The following is a 21,634-nucleotide window of genomic DNA, read 5'->3' on the forward strand; positions in this document are numbered from 1 at the left end:
GGGCATGCTATGCCTCCTGGTGCTCGGATAATGGCGCAGACCCGCTCACCTGCCCACTGGAACGTCTCCTGGACTACCTCTATCTGTTCTACCGGTCTGGATTGGCCACAGCTTCGGTTTGAGTTCACCTCAGAGCCATAGCCGCCTACCACTCTCCTCTCAATGAGTGGTGCCAATCTCTTCTTACCCGCTCGTCTCCAGATTCATGAAAGGGGTTCTACGTCTCTGGCTCCCCGACTGGAAACCTCCAGTCCCATGGGATATAAATGTAGTGCTAGAGCAATTAATGCTACCACCTTTTGAACCATTGGACACTTGTCATCCCAGGTTCCTCTCTTGGAAGATGCTCTTCTTGGTCGCCCTCATCTCTGCAAGGCGAGTCAGTGAGCTACAAGCCCTAGTATACTACCCGCCCTACCTGGAGTTTTATCATGGCAAGGTTACGCTGCGTATGCATCCCACCTTCCTCTCGAAAGTTGTATTGGCTTTCCACATCAACTAGTCCATCGCCCTCCTGACTTTTTACCCAAAGCCTCATGCCAATGAGGGCGAATGCAGACTCCACATGCTGGATTGTAAACGAGCACTCGCCTACTATAAATGCCGCACTCATTGTGACCACAGAGCCTCCCAGCTCTTTGTCTCCTTTAACCCAAACACCCCAGGACTTCCAGTCTCCAAGAGGACACTCTCGTCCTGGATCTCAAACTGCATTCAATTCTGCTATCAAAAGCGCTTGGAAATCCTGTCCGCCACCCACAAGGTGCACCAGGTCCGCGTTATAGCTGCGTCAATAGCTCATCTTCACGAAGTGCCTCTTCTGGACATTTGCAAAGCGGCCATATGGTCCTCACTACATATGTTTACATCTCTCTACTGTTTAGAGAAGCAGACAGCTGATGACGCACGTATGGGAAAGATAGTTCTCACGTCAGGTACTACTTGAATGCTTTGCAGACAACACATAACTGTCCACATCTTTTCAACTGACTTGAGCGAATTACTTCATCTGGGGACTCCCAGACAGTATGGCTAATTCATGGTGCTTATCTACGGGAAAAGAGCAAGTTTGCTTACCGTAAACGGTGTTTTTCATAGATAGCAGGTTAATTAGCCATGCTGACCCTCCCGCCTCCCCAGACAGTTACCCGTATTGCATCTTGTCTTGCTTGGATATGGACTGAGGAGACTCGGGGCAGCGTGAGAAAATACACACAGGCGCACCTCACTGACAAAGCTCAGTGATCTTTTGAGAGCTCTGCCACCTAGAGGCACGGAGGATACCCCAGACAGCATGGCTAATTCATCTGCTATCTACGGAAAACACCTTTTACGGTAAGCAAACTTGCTCTTCCACAATGAATAGTCTTTCAGGCATGTTTGTGTATATTTGGTTTAATAACCAGGTTAATTTACATAGTTTAGTACCCAGAAATCAGATCTGTTATTGCCCTTTGAGCACCCTCTTTAAGCAACAGCTTTTTCATTGAGGTTCATATCGCTGCTTTATAATATAGTATTGACATTTTAAAACTCAGACAGTGGCAGCTTTGTGTACGTGTAGTGGTGCAATTACATGACCAAAAATAGAGATGGAGGAGGAAGAGTGGAGAGGGGAATTCGGGGAGTGATCGGGGGAAAAGGGCAATTTAAGGTGAAATAATGTTTGTTGAACTACCTGAGTTTTGATCCACCAGCTACCACTGCTCACAAATAACTAATTTTATTACAGGAGAAGATTTGCCTGTTTGTGGTATTGAAAGTACCTTGATACCTCCTGACAGGTAACAATATTCTTTATTACATTTCATATACTGATACTCTCCTTTTAACTGTGTGTTTTGCAGTAGCTAAATGAACTGCCATAGGTGCCCAATAAACCACGTAAAATAGGAAAAAAAATCAAACAAATCTAGTATTATATTAAACATACTTGCTTGTGAATAATTTTTTCTTCTTACTAATTAGGTTCTGAGGTTTTTCAGTCCTGTAGTAAGATAATTTAACATAGAAGTTTGGTATCAATCTTTTACATAATTTGTTTTATTGGGTTTTTTTGTTTGTTTATGAGTGTTATGTTACAGATTCAGTTATGAGTTAACATCAGTGAAGAATATATATCCTAAAAGAAAACCTTACAGGTCAATTTTAAGTGTTACTTGTGCAAAAATGCCCACATACGTGCGAGCAACGTGGATTATTAAAAGCCGCAAAATATGCTTGTATGTACCCGTGTGTTTATGAGGAAAGAAGGGGTTGAAAGGGGGCGGGGCATGGGCGTTCCGAGTCGGGGCCAAGACATATGCACGGAACTCCAAATTTTAAAAACAAAACATGCAGTGCGCATACTCTAGATATCTGTGTAACCTTACTGCTGTTCCTGATGAGGAGCAAGTCCTGTAGATCTCGAGTTTATATGGTTTAGAGGTCAGGGTGAGGTGTCCGTGTCAACTGGTTTGCGTGCAGGATGAAGAACTAGAGGGGTTCTGAAACACTGTAGAAACTGTTAGACTAATTGGAAAACTTAAGAATGTGCCTTGCAGAAGCATGTTTTAAAGTTCACTGACATATGCGTGTAAAAGCCGACAAGGTCCTTTGGAAGACACACATGCGCTAGCTGTGCTCGAGTAACCTCTTAAAATTAGGAGCATAATTTATGCACGGTTGGCGCACTTTAAAACATACTCTTGCAAGTGCACGCACGATTAAAAATTCCAGTTGCGCGCTGATAAGTGCGTGTATGGGCGCATGAGTGCTTGTTTTAAAATCAACCTGTTAGTATTAATCTTTGCTAATTAGAATACCATGGCAAGAAAAATATGAAAATGAAGAAAGATAGTGTAATTGGGTTACTATTGACATATAATGCATTTTAAAATCATGTTGCTCAAGAAGAGCTTTATTTGAATGCTTTTTCTATTTACAAATACCATTCAAAATGAAATTTACAACATTAATATCCCCTGTTTATAATAAAATTAAACTTTGCCATAAGAGAACAGTAAGGGTGAAGAACTAGTGTGACATGTTTTTCAAAAATCTGCTTTTGAATGGAAGTTCTTTTTTCCCCGTTTGTAAAATTCAGTTCTCCTGAAGTTACAGCACTGCATATGCCCAGTGATTTAGAAATGAATACTAGTAGTAAGTTAATTTGCAAGTGCAGCATTAACTAGTGAGCTTTTGGGCTTCTTATTCTCCCTTTCTATTCTCTGTTTTGTGCTTTTCTTTTTTATGTGTATATATGTATACATGTGAATGTGCTGATCAGTCAGGGTTACTCAAATGTGGGTAATTTTGGAGACAATTCAATATTTATACGTATATAGTATTCTGCCTTTTTTAAAGATAATATCAAGGCAATTAAAATCAAAATTATAATTCCAGTTGAATCTAAATTTCCAATCATCACAGAAGCATTGACCATGAAGGAGGGACTTAAATCTACCTCATTTCTTTATCCATATCTGGTTATTATATAACCGTTTACTGCAGTCGATATACGCTACTAAAGTCCATTGTAAAAAGGGGAACACACACATACCATTCAAAACATGAACAAGGTTATTTATTATTTGTTAAATATTATTGATACTCTCATTGTTCCTTGTAATAATGTTAATGTTAATGTTCATTGGTTGATTGTTATTGTTCAATGTTCTATGTAAAAAACCCCGGTCTAACCTCCCAGACCAGGGCAACCTTTTTGTTACATGTAAACCGGATTGATTTGTATTGCATACAGGAATTCCGGTATATAAAAATTAAAAATAAATAAATAAATAAATGTGGTCATCTTGGATGTAGTAGAACGCATGCTAAATCACTGGTCTGCTTGATAGATCCTAGACCTAATAAGGATAGAGACGGGGGCACAGATGTATAAGCATAAGAGGTACAAAGTATAGAAAGAGAATAGTCAATAATTAGGAAAGTCTTTGAGGTTGATGAGGTGATCTCAAGATCGAGGACTCTGGTAACTTTTATAAGAAGTGAAATCTCTGCCAAGGAATCGATGAGAAGGCCTGGCCAAATAGCCAAACCTTGACTTCCTTCCTTAAAGGTAAGGTAGCTTGTTTCGAGGTGAAGGGGTAGTGTAGTTTCTCCCAGGACAAGCAGGATGGTAGTCCTCACAAATGGGTGACATCATCGATGGAGCCCTATCACGGAACACTTTTGTCAAATTTCTAGAACTTTGACTGCCACATTGAGCATGCCCAGCATGTCACTAACCCTGCATCCAGTAGGGTTCCCTTTTCAGTCTCTTTTTTTCCGTTCAGCAGTTGCCTCGCGGTTCTCAAGAGCTCTGTGAGAATTCCTCACAACTTTTTTCCTCACTGAATTTTTTCCTCGAATTTCAAAACTGTTTCGCCGTCCCGGGGTCCCCCACTGACCGTCGACCTCCGCAGATGCCGGTAAGTTTTTTACCTCATTCTTTGCGGTCGGTTCCCGGCGGTGTTTCTATCAGTACATGATGACCACCGACTGCACGCCGCCCTTATTTTTAAAAAAATGGCGACCGGTTTTCGGAAGTGCCCCGAATGTCCGAGGACTATGCCCATTACAGACCCTCATTTCGTCTGTGTCTTATGCTTGGGGCCTTCCCACGACGTCCAACTGTGCACCAGCTGTGCCCAAATAACCCCTAAAGGCCGCCGGGCCTGCCTGGAGAATATGGAGCACCTCTTCAAATCTAAGCGCTTGTCTCCGTCTACTCCCGCCAAGTCTGCACTGAGTTGAAAACCGCCATCGACATCTCAACACCATCGAGACACCTGTAACTGCCAGTCACCAATATCTTTGCGCTCAAAGGCGTCGACATCCTTATCCTCGGTGCCGGAGAAGGACCGGGCCGAGCACAGAGAAAAACATCAACATTGACGAGATACTTCCTCCGGTGCCGGCACCGACAAGACATCTGCATCGGCATCGATGGAACTACCGTCAAAGAAGTCCCAGGTTGAGGAGCCCCCATCCTCCTCTGGACCCGGGACACCGAGACATTCCCCACTTGTATCAGTGCTGGGAGCAGAGATTCCACAAATTCCTGTAGACCCTCCGGCAACGCTTACTGAGCCTTCAACCCCAACAGCTGTGTTACCCACACCAGCCTTCCAGGAGGAATTGGACAGGATGGTCCAAGAGGCAGTCCTGCAGGCGATTTGAGGTTTTCAATCTCCACCGGCACCAGCTCCCATGCCGAGACCTGACCCGCTGCCTATGATGTTGGCTCCACTGCTGCAGAGGTTAGACACCCTTATCGGTGCACTTCCATCGGTTCCCGCTCCTTCCGCACAGACAATGCTGCTAAGACCATCGATTCCTGCACCGGCATCGACCCCGATTCCTTTGTCGTCGGACGAGGAAGAGGCCCCACGACCATCGGGAGTCCCTCTACCGCGGCGACCTTCGAAAATACAGATACCATTGGTGCCACTGCCATCCCCGATGCCACCTCCACCTGTCTCGGTGCCTCCAGCATTTTCATCGGTGCCACCTATTGATCCGGCTGGACTTGGACCTCTACCTCCATCTGAAGGGCCGCAAGGTGGAGGGGCTCCACCGTACGACCCCTGGGGTGATGATTCCTCTGATACTCAAGACTCTGAGGACCTTCTATCGGAGCCTTCAGCCCCAGAAGAACGCTGGTGCTCCCCTCCAGAAGACCTCACATTTGCTAACTTTATAAAGGAGATGTCTGAAACCATCCCTTTCAAGTTGCAAATGGAGGAGAATGCCAGGCATAAAATGCTGGAGGTGCTCCAGTTCATGGATGCCCTCAAGGAGATTATGGAAGTTCCTGTCCACGAAGTCCTGCTCGACTTGTTACACCACACCTGGGAACACCCTGGTACATTGCCAGCAGGAAACAGAAAAACTGATGCTACCTACCTGGTTCAGTCAGCTCCAGGTTTTCAAAAAATCCAAATACCTCACCAGTCCATAGTGGTCGAGTCCGCTCCGAAGAAGGCTAAGAGGTCCCGGCCTCATTTTTCTGCCCCTCCTGGCAAAGAGCAGAAGTCCTTAGATGCCTTCGGCCGAAGAGTGTTCCAGGGATCTATGCTTATGGCACATATAGCAGCCTACCAGCTATACTTGACGCAGTACTCAAGGAATCTCTGGAAACAAGTCCAAGACTTCTCCGAGACCCTGCCAGAAGAGTTTCAGGAGGGATTGACTACGATCCTCCAAAAAGGTCTTGATACTGGGAAGCATGAGGTCAGGGCAGCGTACAACATTTTTGAGACTGCCTCCAGAGTATCAGCAGCAGGAATAAGCGCCAGGCGCTGGGCAATGGCTCAAATCTTCCGACTTACGTCAGGAAGTCCAGGACAGGTTGGCAGATCGTCCATGCACAGGAGAAAATCTGTTTGGCGAGAAAATTCAGGAGGCAGTGGTGCAACTCAAAGACCATCATGAGACTCTGCTCCAGCTGTCCACTGTTTCTTCAGACTTCTCGTCTAACTCCAAAAAACCATTCAGACGTGAACCTAGGAGGTTATCCTATAAACCACCATCCTGTTCTCGTCCCACCAGACCCCCTCAAAGAGGTCAGGCTCATCAACACAGATCCCCAAAGACCCAATCACCTCCTCAGACTGGTCCTGCCTCCGGGTTTTGACTCCATCCTAGAGAGAAGCAGTCAAAACCCCCTTCCAGCCACTTTTCCTGTGGGAGGTCGCCTGTGCCACTTTGCCAACAAATGGCACACAATCACCACCGACCAATGGGTCCTTTCCATAGTGACCCACGGTTACCATCTAAACTTCCTTACACTGCCACCGGACTCTCCACCAAGTCCGCCGTGGAGTCTCACCGACCATACTCCACTTCTCAAGGCAGAACTCTCAACCCTCCTGCACACAAGTGCCATGGAACCGGTTCCCCAACTGCAACGAGAAACAGGGTTCTACTCTCGGTACTTTCTAATTCCAAAAAATTCAGGTGGCATTCGTCCTATTCTGGACCTTCGCGCCATAAACAAACATCTCCGCAAGGAAAAGTTCAGGATGGTAACCTTGGGCTCCATGCTTCCTCTCTTACAGAAGAGAGATTAGCTCTGCTCTCTAGATCTTCAGGAGGCTTATGCCCATATAGCTATGACCCCTCCTCATCGAAAATACCTCAGATTCATAGTTGGTCACAGGCATTTCCAATATCGAGTGCTACGGTTTGGCCTAGTGTCAGCACCCTGAGTGTTTACGAAATGCCTGGCAGTAGTAGCAGCTTCCCTAAGGCAGCGCAGTGTCCATGTCTATCCTTATCTAGACGATTGGCTACTCAGGGGTCCATCCAAGGAGGTAGTGCTTCAATCCCTCCGTCTTACTATACAACTGCTACAGTCCTTGGGGTTTTCTCATAAACTCCATCACACACTCTCTCCTTCATCGGGGCAGATCTAAACACCATTCAAGCCAGAGCGTTCCTCCCAAAGAACTGAGCACACACATTGTCAACCTTGGCCAAAGCAGTACAGATTTGCTGAACCACCACAGCTTGTCACCTACTAACCTTGCTAGGTCACATGGCATCCATGGTTTACGTTACCCCAATGGCTCGACTAGCCATGAGAGTAACACAATGGACTTTAAAGTCCCAGTAGCCCCAATCACATCAACATATGTCCTACATTGTCCATGCACCAGCCAGCTTCGTCTCTCACTAGCTTGGTGGATACAGGAGTCCAATCTTCAGATAGGACTACCTTTTCAACCTTCAGAACCTCAGATTACATTAACAACAGATGCCTCCAACCTGGGTTGGGGAGCCCATGTCAACAACCTGCAAACCCAGGGAATCTGGACCACATTGGAAGCAAAGCACCAGATAAATTTTCTGGAGCTCAGGGTGATACGATATGCCCTCTTTGCTTTTCAGGATTGCCTGTCCAACAAGATAATCCTAATCCAAACAGACAACCAGGTAGCAATGTGGTACCTCAACAAGCAAAGAGGCACAGGCTCTTACCTGCTATGCCAGGAGGTGGTGCAGATCTGTGCCTGGGCTCTCTCCCATTCCATTCTACTGAGAGCAACCAACATGGCAGGCGTGGATAATGTGATGGTGGACAACCTCAGCCGGACTTTTCATCCCCACGAATGGTCCCTAGATCCCACTGTAGCGAACACAATCTTCCTTAGCCAACATGTATCTAGATATAATAAAACAGCTCTTAAACCAGATGGAATTAGTTATTAACATAGAGAAAACAGAATTCCTACATCTTGAACGAAAAAACATCACAATGATTCAAAACCCAATCACAATCAATAACAACCAAAAAATACAACTAGCAGAGAAAGTATGAAACCTTGGAGTGATTATCGATATGGAACTAAGCATGAAACAACATATATCTCTAAAAGTAAGAGAAGGTTATGCCAAACTTATGACTCTCAGAAGACTTAAACCACCATACCAAATGACTTCCGATCAGTACTACAAGCATTAATTTTTTCAAGCACTGATTACTGTAATGCCCTTCTACTAGGATTACCCCATACCACGATAAGACCACTACAGGTATTACAAAACACAGCTGCAAGAATTTTAACTGGTAAAAGTAAAAGAGACCATATCACCAAAACCCTAATTGAACTACCCTGGCTACCCATTGAACAAAGAATTCAATACAAGACTCTTTGCACCATACATAAATTAATACACGACAAAAAGGCAGAATGGCTGAACACAGCCCTTCACGTACACGTCCCTAATAGAAACTTGAGATCAGCAAACAAAGCCCTACTAACTATTCCCTCAGTAAAACAGCCAGACTAACTCAAGTAAGGGACAGGGCCCTATCCCTGGCAGGACCTATAATATGGAACACAATGCCTTTAGAAATCAGAACACAAAGAGACATCAAAGCATTAAAAAAAAGTTTAAAAACATGGCTATTTAAGCAAGCATACCACAAAGGAAATGAAGAGTAGAATCCAGGGTATTGTATGATGCAGTCCAAAGAACTCCCACACACACACATCAGCTTCTCGAATGGTGTGTGTGTGTGTGTATATTTTATTTTACTTTACCTCTATTAGATTGCAACAACAGAGGACCAGACTTAAGTGTTAATTTATCTTATAGCCGATATACTTAAAGTAGACATGACTTATCACAACCACCGAATAATATTTAATATGAAACTATGTTACAGTATTTGATGGCACCTGTTTAATATAACTCAACACATTTAAGTTTGAAATTATGTGCCTTATTGTGAACCGTTGTGACGGCAACTAGCTTAACGATGGTATAGAAAAGATTTTAAATAAATAAATAAATAAATAAATAAATAAATAAATCAGTGGGGCCGCCCGCACATAGACCTCTTTGCGACACTTCACAACCGCAAAGTAGACCAATTCTACTCTCTACACCATAGCCGCAAGACACCTCCAAGGGATGCCTTCACCCACTCATGGACAATGGGTCTTCTATATGCCTACCCTCCACTTCCACTCATCAGCAAGACTCTCGTGAAGTTACGACAAGACCAGGGCACAATGATCCTCATAGCCCCGAACTGGCCGCGGTTTGGTTTCCCATCCTACGTCATCCTCTCAGTCCAGCAACCAATTCGCCTGGGCACAGATCCAACTCTAATAACCCAGAACAGACTGTTGCATCATGCGAACCTCCACTCCCTGTCTCTGACAGCTTGGATGTTGAAAGGTTGATCCTACAATCCCATAACCTTTCTGACAATGTGTCCCAGGTCCTCGTAGCTTCACGGAAGCCCTCCACTAGGAAATCTTATCGTTCCAATTGGAAAAGATTCTCCTTGTGGTGCACAACAAAGGAAATAGATCCCTTTTCCTGCCCCACAACAAGGTTCCTGGATTACCTCTGGCACCTCTCAGAGTCTGGCCTACAAACTTCCTCCATCCGAGTGCTTGTCAGTGCCATAGCCGCTTACCACAAAGGTGTAGGAGATGCCCCGCTTTCAGGCACTTTATGAGAGGCTTACTCCAGCTGAAGCCTCCTCTTTGTCCACCATTTGCGGCATGGGACCTCAATGTTGTGCTAGCACGGCTCATGCGACCTCCGTTCGAGCCGCTACACTCCTACGAGCTCCAACATCTTACTTGGAAAGTGCTCTTTCTAGTTGCTATAACATCAGCTCGCAGAGTCAGTGAGCCATAGGCATTGGTAACATACCTATCTTATACCAAATTTCTCCACGATCGTGTGGTACTTCGCACTCACCCTAAATTTCTACAAAGGTAGTTTCTGATTTCCACTTGAATCAGTCCATAATAATTCCTACCTTTTTTCCAAAGCTTCACCACACCCAGATGAGCAGGCATTGCTTGGACTGTAAATGTGCTCGCCGTTTACTTAGATCACACTGCAGCCCATAGGAAGTCCACCCAACTTTTTGTCTCCTTTGATAAGACCAAAATGGGAGTTCCGGTGGGCAAGGCAGTCCCTGTTCACGTGGCTGGCGGACTGTATATCCTTCTGCTACCAACAAGCAGGCCTTCCGCTACAGAGATGCGTGAAAGTGCATTCAGTAAGAGCCATGGCAACGTCAGTAGCACACCACAGTTCTGTACCTATTGCTGACATCTATAGAGCTGTACATGGAGCTCTCTCCATACCTTCGCAGCTCATTATTGTCTAGACCAGTGGTTCTCAACCTTTTTTCTGTCGGGACACACCTGACTGATAGTTCTCACATGCGTGACACACTGAACACATGATCATCACGGGGCTAAATATAAACATATAGGGGTAGATTTTATAAATCTACGCGCGCGCGTACTTTTGTTTGCACACCAGGCGCGAACAAAAGTACGCCAGATTTTATAAGATATGGACGTAGCCGCGCGTATCTTATAAAATCTGGGGTCGATGCACGCAAGCGGGTGCACATTTGTTGCAACTTGTGCGCGCCGAGCCCTGCGCGCGCTGCCCGTTCCCTCCGAGGCCACACCGAAATCGGAGCGGCCTCGGAGGGAACTTTCCTTTTACCCCCCCCCGCACCTTCCTCTCCCTTCCCCTCCCTAACCCCACCCCCGGCTCTATCTAAACCTTCCCCCTACCTTTGTTGCTAAAGTTACGCCGGCCGGAGGCTGGTGTAACTGCGCACGCCAGCAGGCTGCTGGCGCGCCATCACCCAACCCGGGAGCTAGTCCGGAGGCCTCGACCACGCCCCTCGGCCCAGCACCACGCCCCTGACATGCCTCCGGAACACCCCGAAATTCGCGCCGCCCACCTGACACGCCCCTGACACGCCCCCTTGCGAAGCCCCGGGACTTAACGCGTGTCCCGGGGCTTGCCCGCACCGCCGAGCCTATGCAAAATAGGCTCGGCGCGCGCAGGGGGGTTTTAAAAGGGTTATGCACGTACCTTATGCACGTAACCCGTTTAAAATCCGGCCCATATTCTGTATCTACAGGATCCACCCTGACCCCCCAACAATGGCTACAGAGCAGAACTAGGACATTCCCCATTCAGTTAACCATACAAAAAAGATATTTCTGGTGTCATCTCAGTAACAGCAACATAAACACTCTCTCGCCTGCCAGGTGCAATAGCCCTCCTTATGAAAACCAGTAATTTACCACCAATGCATGTTCTATTGAGACAACACAACAAATAATATTGATAAAATGCCTACATGCTAGTAAAATACTTCACCTCGATCACATACATAGAATTGACCTTCACCAAATTCAGAAAGACCACAAATTACAAATATCGAAACAGAAACTGGAATGGAAACCCAAAAAAAGCCACTCTGCATTCTCTGCAAAAACAAAAATATAGCATCTAACAGACTTCCAGGATCTGAAATAATGTACACAAACTAATGCTCACAAAGTTACACCTGCATTATGGAACTCAAACAGTAACAACCCTACCTATGAAAAGGCAGCACTGCAAAAATTACACCAGGCCCTAAACACCAATACACCTCCTATTAGGAAAACAGAACAAGCCAAGCTGCTATAGATCCCTACCAAGAAACTACAAGCTCGCAGAACACCCTTAGCTGGGTCACACACGCAGAACACAGACAGACCCTCACCAAATACAGAATAAAATGACCATAAAGCTAATGTTTTTGTTTTTCTGTCATTGCACTGCATACAGAGTTTGGCTTCTTGCTGTTCCAGTTCAGTTTTGTCTCCACATTTCTATTTATACATTCCTCGAGAAATATAAAATAATTCTAAAACTAGAATGTAATAAATGTTTCAAAGCAACTGATAATGGAATAACATCCAAACATTAAAAATTTTCAAAATTATTACAAATTCCCCGAACACCAATAAAATATTTCTAACAGCAGACACATCACATAATACCCAATAATTAAAATGGCAGTCAATCAAGAAAGATAAACTTAAAAAGCCACCTTTACTTACCCTCTCCAGTAACTCTCCTACTCCTTTCCCTTGTAGGACAATAGCACATACCAGAAGCAGCAAGGACTACTGAAGCTCTGTCCTCACACTCTTCTTCCGTAGGGCCCATGACTAGTCTATCACACACACACACACTTTCTCTCTCTCACACACCAGTCACCTCCCTGACCAATCTCTCTTTCTCTCTCTTACACACACATACATACACACACACACACACAGCAGTCACCTCCCTGACCAGTCTTTTTCTCTCTCTCTGACACACACACACACACACCAGTCACCTCCCTGACCAATCTCTTTCTCACACATACCAGTCATCTCCCTGACCAATCTCTTTCTCTCTCACACACACCAGTCACCTCCCTGAACAATTTTTCTTTCTCTCTCTCACACCAGTGATTTTCCTGAGCAGTCTCTTGCTCTCACAAGTTTTCTCTCTTACACACACACACACACACACACATTCTCTCATACACTTACACACATGCTGGCTCACTCTCTCAGTCTCACTCATTCACCCCCACCCCCAGCACACATAGCAGCTACAGCACAAGGTAGCTGATGGAAGTGAGCAGTCAGCCTTGAATGTAATTCTATGCTTTTTCTTCTCCCCATCCCAGCCTTGTATTTATTTATTTTTGCAGTTTATTATTATTTTTATATATTCTTGCTGAGGTTATGCTGGCGAGAGAAGGAGAGGTCGGGGGGGGGGGGGGGCGGGGGCAGCGGCACCTACTCCTGCAGACCCTGGCAAAGTGGCCAGCCAGCACCGATTTTCAGCTATGGGTCCGAGCAGGTAATGGATGGATTTCCCCAACAGCTGCGCAGCAGGAAATCCCGGCGGCCACATTCTCAGCTGACTGCTCAGTGCTGCAATGATCGCAGCACAGGCAGCCTGCTGAGTGTAGCGGGGCCAGGGAGAGCCTTGGGATACGATTTCTGCAGCAGCAGCGTGCAAGCATGGCCTTTTCTTCTTCCTGCGTGCTCGGTAAACATCACTTCCTCTTCTGGGCCACAGGGGCGGGAAGAAGAAAAGGTCACGTTCCTGCGGCTTACACAAACACTGCTGCCATTCCCCTCAGCACTTGAATGTGCTGATAGCCTGGGCAGGAATGGCAGCCGTGTTCGTCTCGCTGAGGTGAAAGGGGGGAAAGAGCAGCAGGTATGCAACACACCTGCCGGTGCCTCGCAACACACTAGTGTGCCACGACACACCGGTTGAGAACCGCTGGTCTAGACTGGCAGGCAGGATTCCATCTTTGGCCAGTCTGTCCTACGTAATTTGTTTCCAGTTTAATAACCCATCTTCCTTCCTGTGACCCACTGTGAAATTCAGGCTGCCCTCATACCCAACAGCACCCCTGTTGTTGTGCCTGTTGCACGTTGTTGGGTGCTTTTGGTTCACTCTACTCGGGCATCCTGTAGCTTACTATTCACCCATATGTAAGGACTACTATCCTGCTTGTCCTGGGAGAAAGCAGAGATGCTTACTTGTAACATGTGTTGTCCCAGGACAGCAGGATGTTAATCCTCACGAAACCCACCCACCACCCTGCGGAGTTGGGTTCGCTTACATTTTATTATTTTATTTTTCGCTCGTACATTTTGCTACAAACAAGACTGAAGGGGGACCCCTTCTGAATGCAGGGTTGGTGCCATACTGGGCATGCTCAGTGGTGCCAGTCAAAGTTCTAGAAACTTTGACAAAAGTGTTCCGTGACAGGGCTCCATCGATGATGTCACCCATATGTGAGGACTAACATCCTGCTGTCCTGGGAGAACACCTGTTACAGGTAAGCAACTCTGCTTTATTCCATAGTTTTTGGATATTGCAGCTGAATCACAAAGAGTGGTGCAAGCCCATCTAGCAGATACCAAAGACGAAGTATTGGAGGGCCATTTGGGAGGATCAGAATTCTCTTGTGGGAGTGTGGGCGAATAGGAGCTGGAAGAGATACTCGGGAGCCAGTTTCTTCATGCATTTCAAAATTAGGCAAAAAGTTTTGAATTGTATCCTATATGACACTATACTCTCCTATAAACTAGTTGTGCAAGAGCTTGGTTAACTTTATAAAAGCATGAAAAATAGAGCAAGGTATGGCATTTATTTTATAGCATAGCTGACTTGGCTATGCTTTTCTTCCCCTCCTTTTAGTGTTCATCCTATTCATGTGAAAAGAGAGCCAAGTGAGGATTCTGGTATGTGACATTATTTTGTTAATACTCTGTTCAGAATGGTCTGTATGTGTCCCCGTTTGTGGAGTGCCTGAACTCCTCTATGTATATGTTATCTAGTAGCATGAGATTTGTAAGGTTGTAGTTTTTATGTAAATCATTCATCTCTGGATTAGATAAATGCAATCTGTATTCAGTGTGTACACATATTTTGATATTTCAAAATATACTGGGTGCTCTGGTGTATATGATACTGCTTGAAGCCCATTGCGGGCAAGAACTTGTGGATTATTTTACAAAGAGCACAATCTTTCTGATACTGATTTCCCATAGTTTTTATAATTAATTAATGTTTGTCCTCGTAGGTGAATTGTTTAAAGGTTAAAGAAATACAGTGATCAATAGGTGAAAATCCTAATGTTTTTCATTGCTAAAGAGAACAATTCTGACTTACATAGAAGAACTTTCCCTTTAAACCACTTGGGTAGGTTCTTGTTATAATGTGGATCATGGAATGTAAACAAAACTTACTGTCAAGACCCCAGCTCAGGGATATTGTTTTGTGTGTATTTATTTATATATACATACATACATACATTTTATATACTGTCTCCCCATCCTTCAAAAGTTGTCTAAAGCAGTGTATAGTAAAGATTAAAAAATCGTGGAGGTCAATATTCAAAAGCCATTTAGACAGGTAACTCACAATTTATTTGTCTAAATGGCAAATTTGGCATATACAGCTATTTATCTAGCTAAATTATAGCCATTTAGTGGATGAAAAAAGGGCATTTTAGGGACATTCCAGGGAGAATTTGAGTTATCTGGCTAACATAGCTGACTGTCGCACATATCTGACTACATTAGCCGGATAACTCAACTCCTCCATAGAACGTCTATGAAACGCCCTTTTTTTATCTGACTAAATTATGGCCATATAAGTAGTTATCCAGCTACAATTTAGCCGGATAAGTGGCTGAATATGCCACATTTGTTATTTAGGCCTTCGTTGCCTGGTCCCCTCTCATAACATGACTGCGCAGTCTGTAGATGACTATCCCCTCAATATACACTTAGGGGGTCATTTTTCAAAGGTATCGCACGCGAAAAAGGACTTTTCGCGTGCAATACCTAGATCTGGGCGGCGTCCGTACCGGAAGGGGAGGAGTTGGGGCGGCACCGGGGTGGACGACGCAAAGACATCTCTTGACGGCGAAAAGGTAAGGAGCCTTATCGCCGTCAGTAACGCAGCCAATAGCACCACCTTTCACGGTGGCGCTGTTGGTTTGCGAGAGTCGGCAGCGATAGCATCGCGGTGGTGCGATCACTGCCGGCTTTTACAGGCCCGCCCCCTGCTTCGCCCCTCCCACTCCCCGTTACCACCGTATTTTCTAAGTTCTGCGCACTTAGAAAATCCAGGCCTTAGTGATCTTAAGCTGAAATTCCACTTATCCTCTCTAGCAGAAGAGAAGGAAAGAAGAAGTTCAGAAAGACCAGTACCTAGATGGAGAAAATAAGTCTCCTTTGCACTAAAGCCATGTCTCTTTGGCTTCAAGTTTAGGGTGCAAGAAGGGTGAGAGAACGTTGAAGCAACCCTATAGGGGTTACCGTACCGACACTCTTGTCAGCTTATGTCATTGAGGACTCAATCATCAATATTGAATGTCCCAGCACCAAAGATTCCAGCACTGAAACAGCAACTTCTCAACAAAGAGATTCTGAATCTAAATCTCCTTCTGGGAAGAGATCATCTCCTTTCTTAGTACCAAATTCAGATACTTCTTCAGTGGTGCATCCTCCTCTGGCTCCCAAATGCCATCCATTCATCCAGAAGCTATGGTTGGAGTTTGTCCATAACTGTATGAAGAATATTCTCCACTCCTCCATATTCTTCACTGGTAAAGACAATTTTGGAGAAGCTGTCAATCCAATTAGACTCACAGTCATCTATTCTTCCTTTTCAGAAGGTCCATCAAGATCACCATGTAAAATCTTACAACTCCAGCTCCTCAAAAGATAAGCCTTCCACCTTGGACCCTTACATTCTGCTTTCCAACTCTGAAGAAGATTCTTGTTCATGTTAATGACTCTTACTCCTTCTATTCCAATGAAGAATCAACAATATTGCCTTCAGATTCAGAGCCTGCTATGAGTACCAATCAACTAGAGCAACGGTTCTCAACCGGTGTGTCGCGACACACCAGTGGGTCGCCAAGAACACGCAGGTGTGTCACCACACTTCCAGGTCCCCCGCTGACCCAGTTGCACCCCCTACCCAAGCGAAATAGGTTCTCCGCCCGGGCTTAATGCTGACAGCCTGGGTGGAATGCGGCAGAACAGCTAGAGTCAGTGGCACCGGCAAGCTCTCTTCTTCCGCCCCCCCCCCCCAGCCTGGAAGAGGAAGTGGTGAGCAGCGGGTGCGTGTGCGGGAACTAGAGACCATGCTAGTGCAGGCAGCATCAGCCCGAAGAAAAGGAGAGGCGTGGCCTGAAAAATGAGCAGCGCAGGTCGGAGTAAGATGAGGAACAACGTCAACCCTCGCGGCCGATGGGACTCCTTTCTCCGCAAGGGCTGAAAATGAAGGAGGTTGCTGCTACTGCCGCTAGTTCGGGGGGGGGGGGGGGAGTGAATGAACGAGCAAGCATGTGTGTTTGACATCCTGTGTGTGTGTGTGTGTGTGTGTGTGTGAGAGATAGCATGTATATGAATGATTGAGAGCCTGTATATGTGAAAGAGAGTAAATGTGTGATTGACAGCCTGTGTGTGAGAGATAGCATGAATGGAAGTATATGACTGAGAACCTGTTATGTGTAAGTTTGTCATTGAAAACCTGTTTGTGTGAAAAAGTACATGTGTGTGATTGAGATCCTTTGTGTGTGAGAGAGATCATGTGTATGTATGATATGTATGATTAACAGCCTGTGTGTATAAGTAAGAGAGAAAGCATGTGTGTTTGTGTGTGATTGAGATCTGGTTTAGGTGAGGGAGCATGTGTGTAAATGAGAGAAAGAGAGAGAGAGCATATTTATAAGCATGTGAATGACAGTCTGTGTGTGAGAGAAAAAGACAACATGTATGTGTGTGATTGAAAGCCTGTGAAAAGCGTGAAAAGATCAGCATGTGTGTAAATGTGTAATTAAGAGAGTATATAAATGAAAGAGAAAAAGCATGTGTATATGTGAGCGATTGAGAGCCAGTGTGAGAGAGAGAGAAAGAGAGAGAGAGGAGAAAGTTGCAAGCAAACCATCCTTCCTCCTGCTAATTCAAAACAATCTCAGGGCACCTGGATATCAAATGTTCCCAGGTATGCAGAGCAAAACATTTTTTGTATCCTTATTATTTTTCATTACTGGGTCTTTGTGTCTGCTATTTCGAAATATTTTATTGGTATCTTGAAATTTTTGATATGAGTTTTTGTTATTGGATATTCCATTCATCAGCTGTTTTGAAATAATCTGTTCTTTTTGTTAGTATGGTTTTGCTGCTATTGATTTTATATTTTTTGATTTGTTTTATAAGGACTGGTGATGTTTCTTTTTTTCCTTTATTACACTGCATACAGAGACTCTGGATTATTGCGGTTTCCAATTCAGTTTTTGTCTGCATGCTTCTAGTTATACATTTTGGTCTCTTTATTCTTTGTTAGGTGAGGGTCAGCACATGTGATTCAGGTGAGGTCTGCTGGCGTGCAGTTTGTGTAGGGCCCTATAGTAGCCTGACTTGGTCCGTTTTCCTAATAGGAGATGTATTGGTGTCTTAAGGCCTGGTGTAATATATTCAGTGTTGCGTTTTCTTAGGTAAGGTGGTTACTGTTTAAGTGCTGGAAATTGGTACTATTTTGGTGTGGGCTGTTTACCATTTATGCAATTTCTGTTCAGACAGAATACGTATCTTTTATTTTTAACAATAAAAATAATACTGGACCTTTATTTTTTATTTCCACCTTGAGTTGTAATGAGCAGTGTGTCACACATGTGAGCGTGGTCTGTCAGGTGTGTCACGATGGAAAAAAGGTTGAGAACCACTGCACTAGAGGACCCTGACCTACCTGCCTTTCCTCCAAAAAATGCCAGAAGTAATTCCATTTAAATTGGAAGAGGAAATAGATTAAAAGTAAGACCTTCCTAGGATTCTAAAATATGTATAAGCTCCTAACAAGGTATTTCTATCCCAGTCTAGAAAACCCTTCAAGAGGTGTAATCGAAGACATGGTATATTTCACTCTCCCATTGGCCAGGAAGCTAGACTTTAACTACAGCTTTCTCCAGGGCATAGAAAAATATAGCTACTTTATGAATTTGTGATAGTTGAATCTGCCTTAAAAAAAATAGCAAAAAGATCAAAAACAAACTTCAGTATTCCTCCTAGTAAAGATGCCAAATTTCTGCTCAGTACAGGGTAGAAACTTCCAATCAACAATATCCCCCCCTTGTTGAGTAAGGCGAGCAGGGGTTAGTGACCCTGAACTGTCTCGGCCCAGAGTTGGTAGGGTGTTGAAAGCCAATAGACTGGCTCCCTCTCCACCCCATGAGGTCCTTCCTTCCCCCTTCTGGAATCAGCGCAGTCAGTGGCTTCAGGGATATATGTATTCTCATTACCTTGGGGCTGATTGTACGGTGGGGCTGTGTTTCTTTCCTTTAAAAAAAAAAAAAGAAGCCATCGAAGGGAGGAGGGAACTGACAAGAGCCATTACAGGAGGCCATAGAACGGTCGAAGCAACGTAGTGTGGCCGAGAAATTTGCCAGGGAAGCAGCAAGTGACAGGAAGTGAGCATGCAGCAGGGCCGCATTATGACCGCGGTTGCTGAGTTCGGTAAGCATTGCCGTTCCTGCTGAAAGCAGCAATTGCAGTTTTCGCCGGCAGGCTTTTGTAGAACAAAGTGTGTCACAGGGAGAGAGCAGAGCTGTGGCAGTTAGCTTAGCTTCTCAGGACAAGAGGGTGATCCAGTCAGCTGGAGCAGGATGATCTGTTCTCTCTGGCTGCGCAGGAATGGTGGCCATGTTGGAAACACTGGGGAGCTGGACGGACAGAGGAGGGCAAGCATTCTGGCTCTCCCTCTCCATTATCCCTTGCGTTCCAATTGAAAGGAGCAGTCAATAAGATTCTGATGGAGAGGTGGTCTTGGGTGAGGATTCAGTCGTAGCAGAGACCTTTTGCTCAGAGTTTATGCTTCTCAGGCACAAGGCATTTTTGGCTCAGATTGATGCGCAGGGGAAGCACCCCACTCCCAAACTTTCCTGCATTCTAGTAAAACTAGGAAAGTGGATCCCTGAGGGGAGGGGAAGAATGAAGGGCCCTCTCTGTACCCTTACCTAAAGAACAAGACAACAAGAGCAACAGAGGTCTCACAGTTTTCAGAAGGGGACCAGAGTCTTGGGAAGGATCCTCTGGGCTCAGACCAGGAAGTTGTATACCTTGTCATGGTCTGCTTAAGAGATCCAACTAAGGCATTTCCCTTCCACAAGTCAGCGAAGCAATTGATTTTCAGGGGGTGGGTCACCCCTGTGACTGTGGCGAAGTTGTACTCGTTACCGGAAGAGACCCTCAAGCTTTTGATACTTTCAATGGTAGACACTTCGGTCTTGATGGTGACCGGAAGCTGGAAGTCACCTCAAGAGGATTTTTGAGGTTTCTTCTTTGGGTATTCGGGGCTGTGGTATGCATCATTTTTATGCAGAGAACATGTTTGCGCTGGGTTCAGTGCTAGGTTCAGCAGTTGCAGGTGAAGGAGACATTGTCATTGTCCTCCACGAAGCAGGTGGAAGTAGCGATGGCCTATGAGGTGGATGCCTTGTATAACTGGATTAGGGCATCCTCCAGAGTTATGTTGTCAACAGTATCGACCAGGTGGCTGCTCAGGTTAAACTAGTCTGCAGATATTTGGTCAAAGTCTCAGCTAGGAGCCCTCCCATTCAAAGACATGTTCGGAGAGAAATCGCTGCCGCTGGTGAAGTATCTGGAAGAGTTCAAGGCACATAAATTGCTGGAGGATAAGTTGATGGTGGCAAAGAACTCCTTTCCTGCCCATTCGCATTTTAGAGACTATAGATGATATTGGCAGAACAGGGGCCCTTCGACAGTACAGAGGCAAAGCTCAGGCAAGACCCAGGCCTTTCGAGGTAGGCGATAGCTGACCCAAGATACTCCTGGTCAAGGAACTGGGAGAGCTAAGTCTTCACAATGAAACGAGGCTGGTTCATTCTTTTCTTCTGGCTGTTGGGGGGCAATTGGCCCACTTTTACGAGGAGTGGACCAGGATCACAGCGGACCAGTAGGTCTTGGGAGTGATAAATTCTAATGCATAACCATCTTTTATGTGGCTAGTGTGGAAAGCCTTCATCATCTCCCCTTGCGCTACTTGCCCTAAATAGATAGCAACACAGTGGACTGCTGGCAATAGCTAAGTGGTATGGGGCCAGTTCCCCGAGAAGAATAGGAAGAAGGTTGGTATTCCATTTATGACATTCAGTCCAATTTTGGATTTAAAGAAGGTCAATGTGGCTATCAAGATAACATGGTTTCGTATGAAGACTCTGTATTCGATTATAGCAGCTGCTCGCAAGGCAGAATTCCTTGTGTCACTAGACCTCACAGAAATGTACCTACATATCCCAATCAGGCAGGAGCACAAGAGGTTCCTGTGGTTTATGATTCTGGGAGATCATTATCATTATCATTTTTGTGTCCTTCCTTTTGGTTTGACAACAGCGCTGCATACGTTCACCAAAGTGAGGGTGGGGTGGCAGTAGCCCTTCGAAAAGAAGAGGTGCTGGTACACCCATATATGGACTACAGGCTCATTCGGGCAAAGTTGGCGAAACTGTCATCTGGTGGTACAGCAAGTCCTAGAGAGGTTAAGGGCTCTGGGCTGGGTGCGAACCTAGCAAAGAGCCATCTAATGCCATCTCAATCCTTGGAGTAACTAGAGGCTCAATTTGACACCAGAATTGGTGAGGTGTTTCTCACGGAGGACAGGATGGTGAAACTAAAGAGTCAGGTTTGCCACCTATTGTGACTCAAGGTGCCCAGAGTTTGGGATTATTTGCAGATCTTGGGCTCTCGGGCATAGACGCTAGATC

The 21,634-nt window shown here is 45.3% G+C and overlaps 1 protein-coding gene across 9 annotated transcripts in view; it reads left to right on the forward strand.

The window, feature by feature from the left end:
- Positions 1 to 21,634, forward strand: part of GTF2I (general transcription factor IIi) — a 240,633-nt gene that overhangs the window by 38,754 nt on the left and 180,245 nt on the right. For all 9 annotated transcript variants that reach the window (XM_029612153.1, XM_029612156.1, XM_029612158.1 and 6 more), the window contains 2 exons: positions 1,733 to 1,784; positions 14,536 to 14,579. In XM_029612153.1, coding sequence (XP_029468013.1) covers positions 1,733 to 1,784; positions 14,536 to 14,579 — 96 coding nt within the window. The remainder of the gene's footprint in view (positions 1 to 1,732; positions 1,785 to 14,535; positions 14,580 to 21,634) is intronic.

Source organism: Rhinatrema bivittatum, chromosome 8 (assembly GCF_901001135.1).
Source record: "Rhinatrema bivittatum chromosome 8, aRhiBiv1.1, whole genome shotgun sequence".
NCBI classification, from domain to species: Eukaryota; Metazoa; Chordata; class Amphibia; order Gymnophiona; family Rhinatrematidae; genus Rhinatrema; species Rhinatrema bivittatum.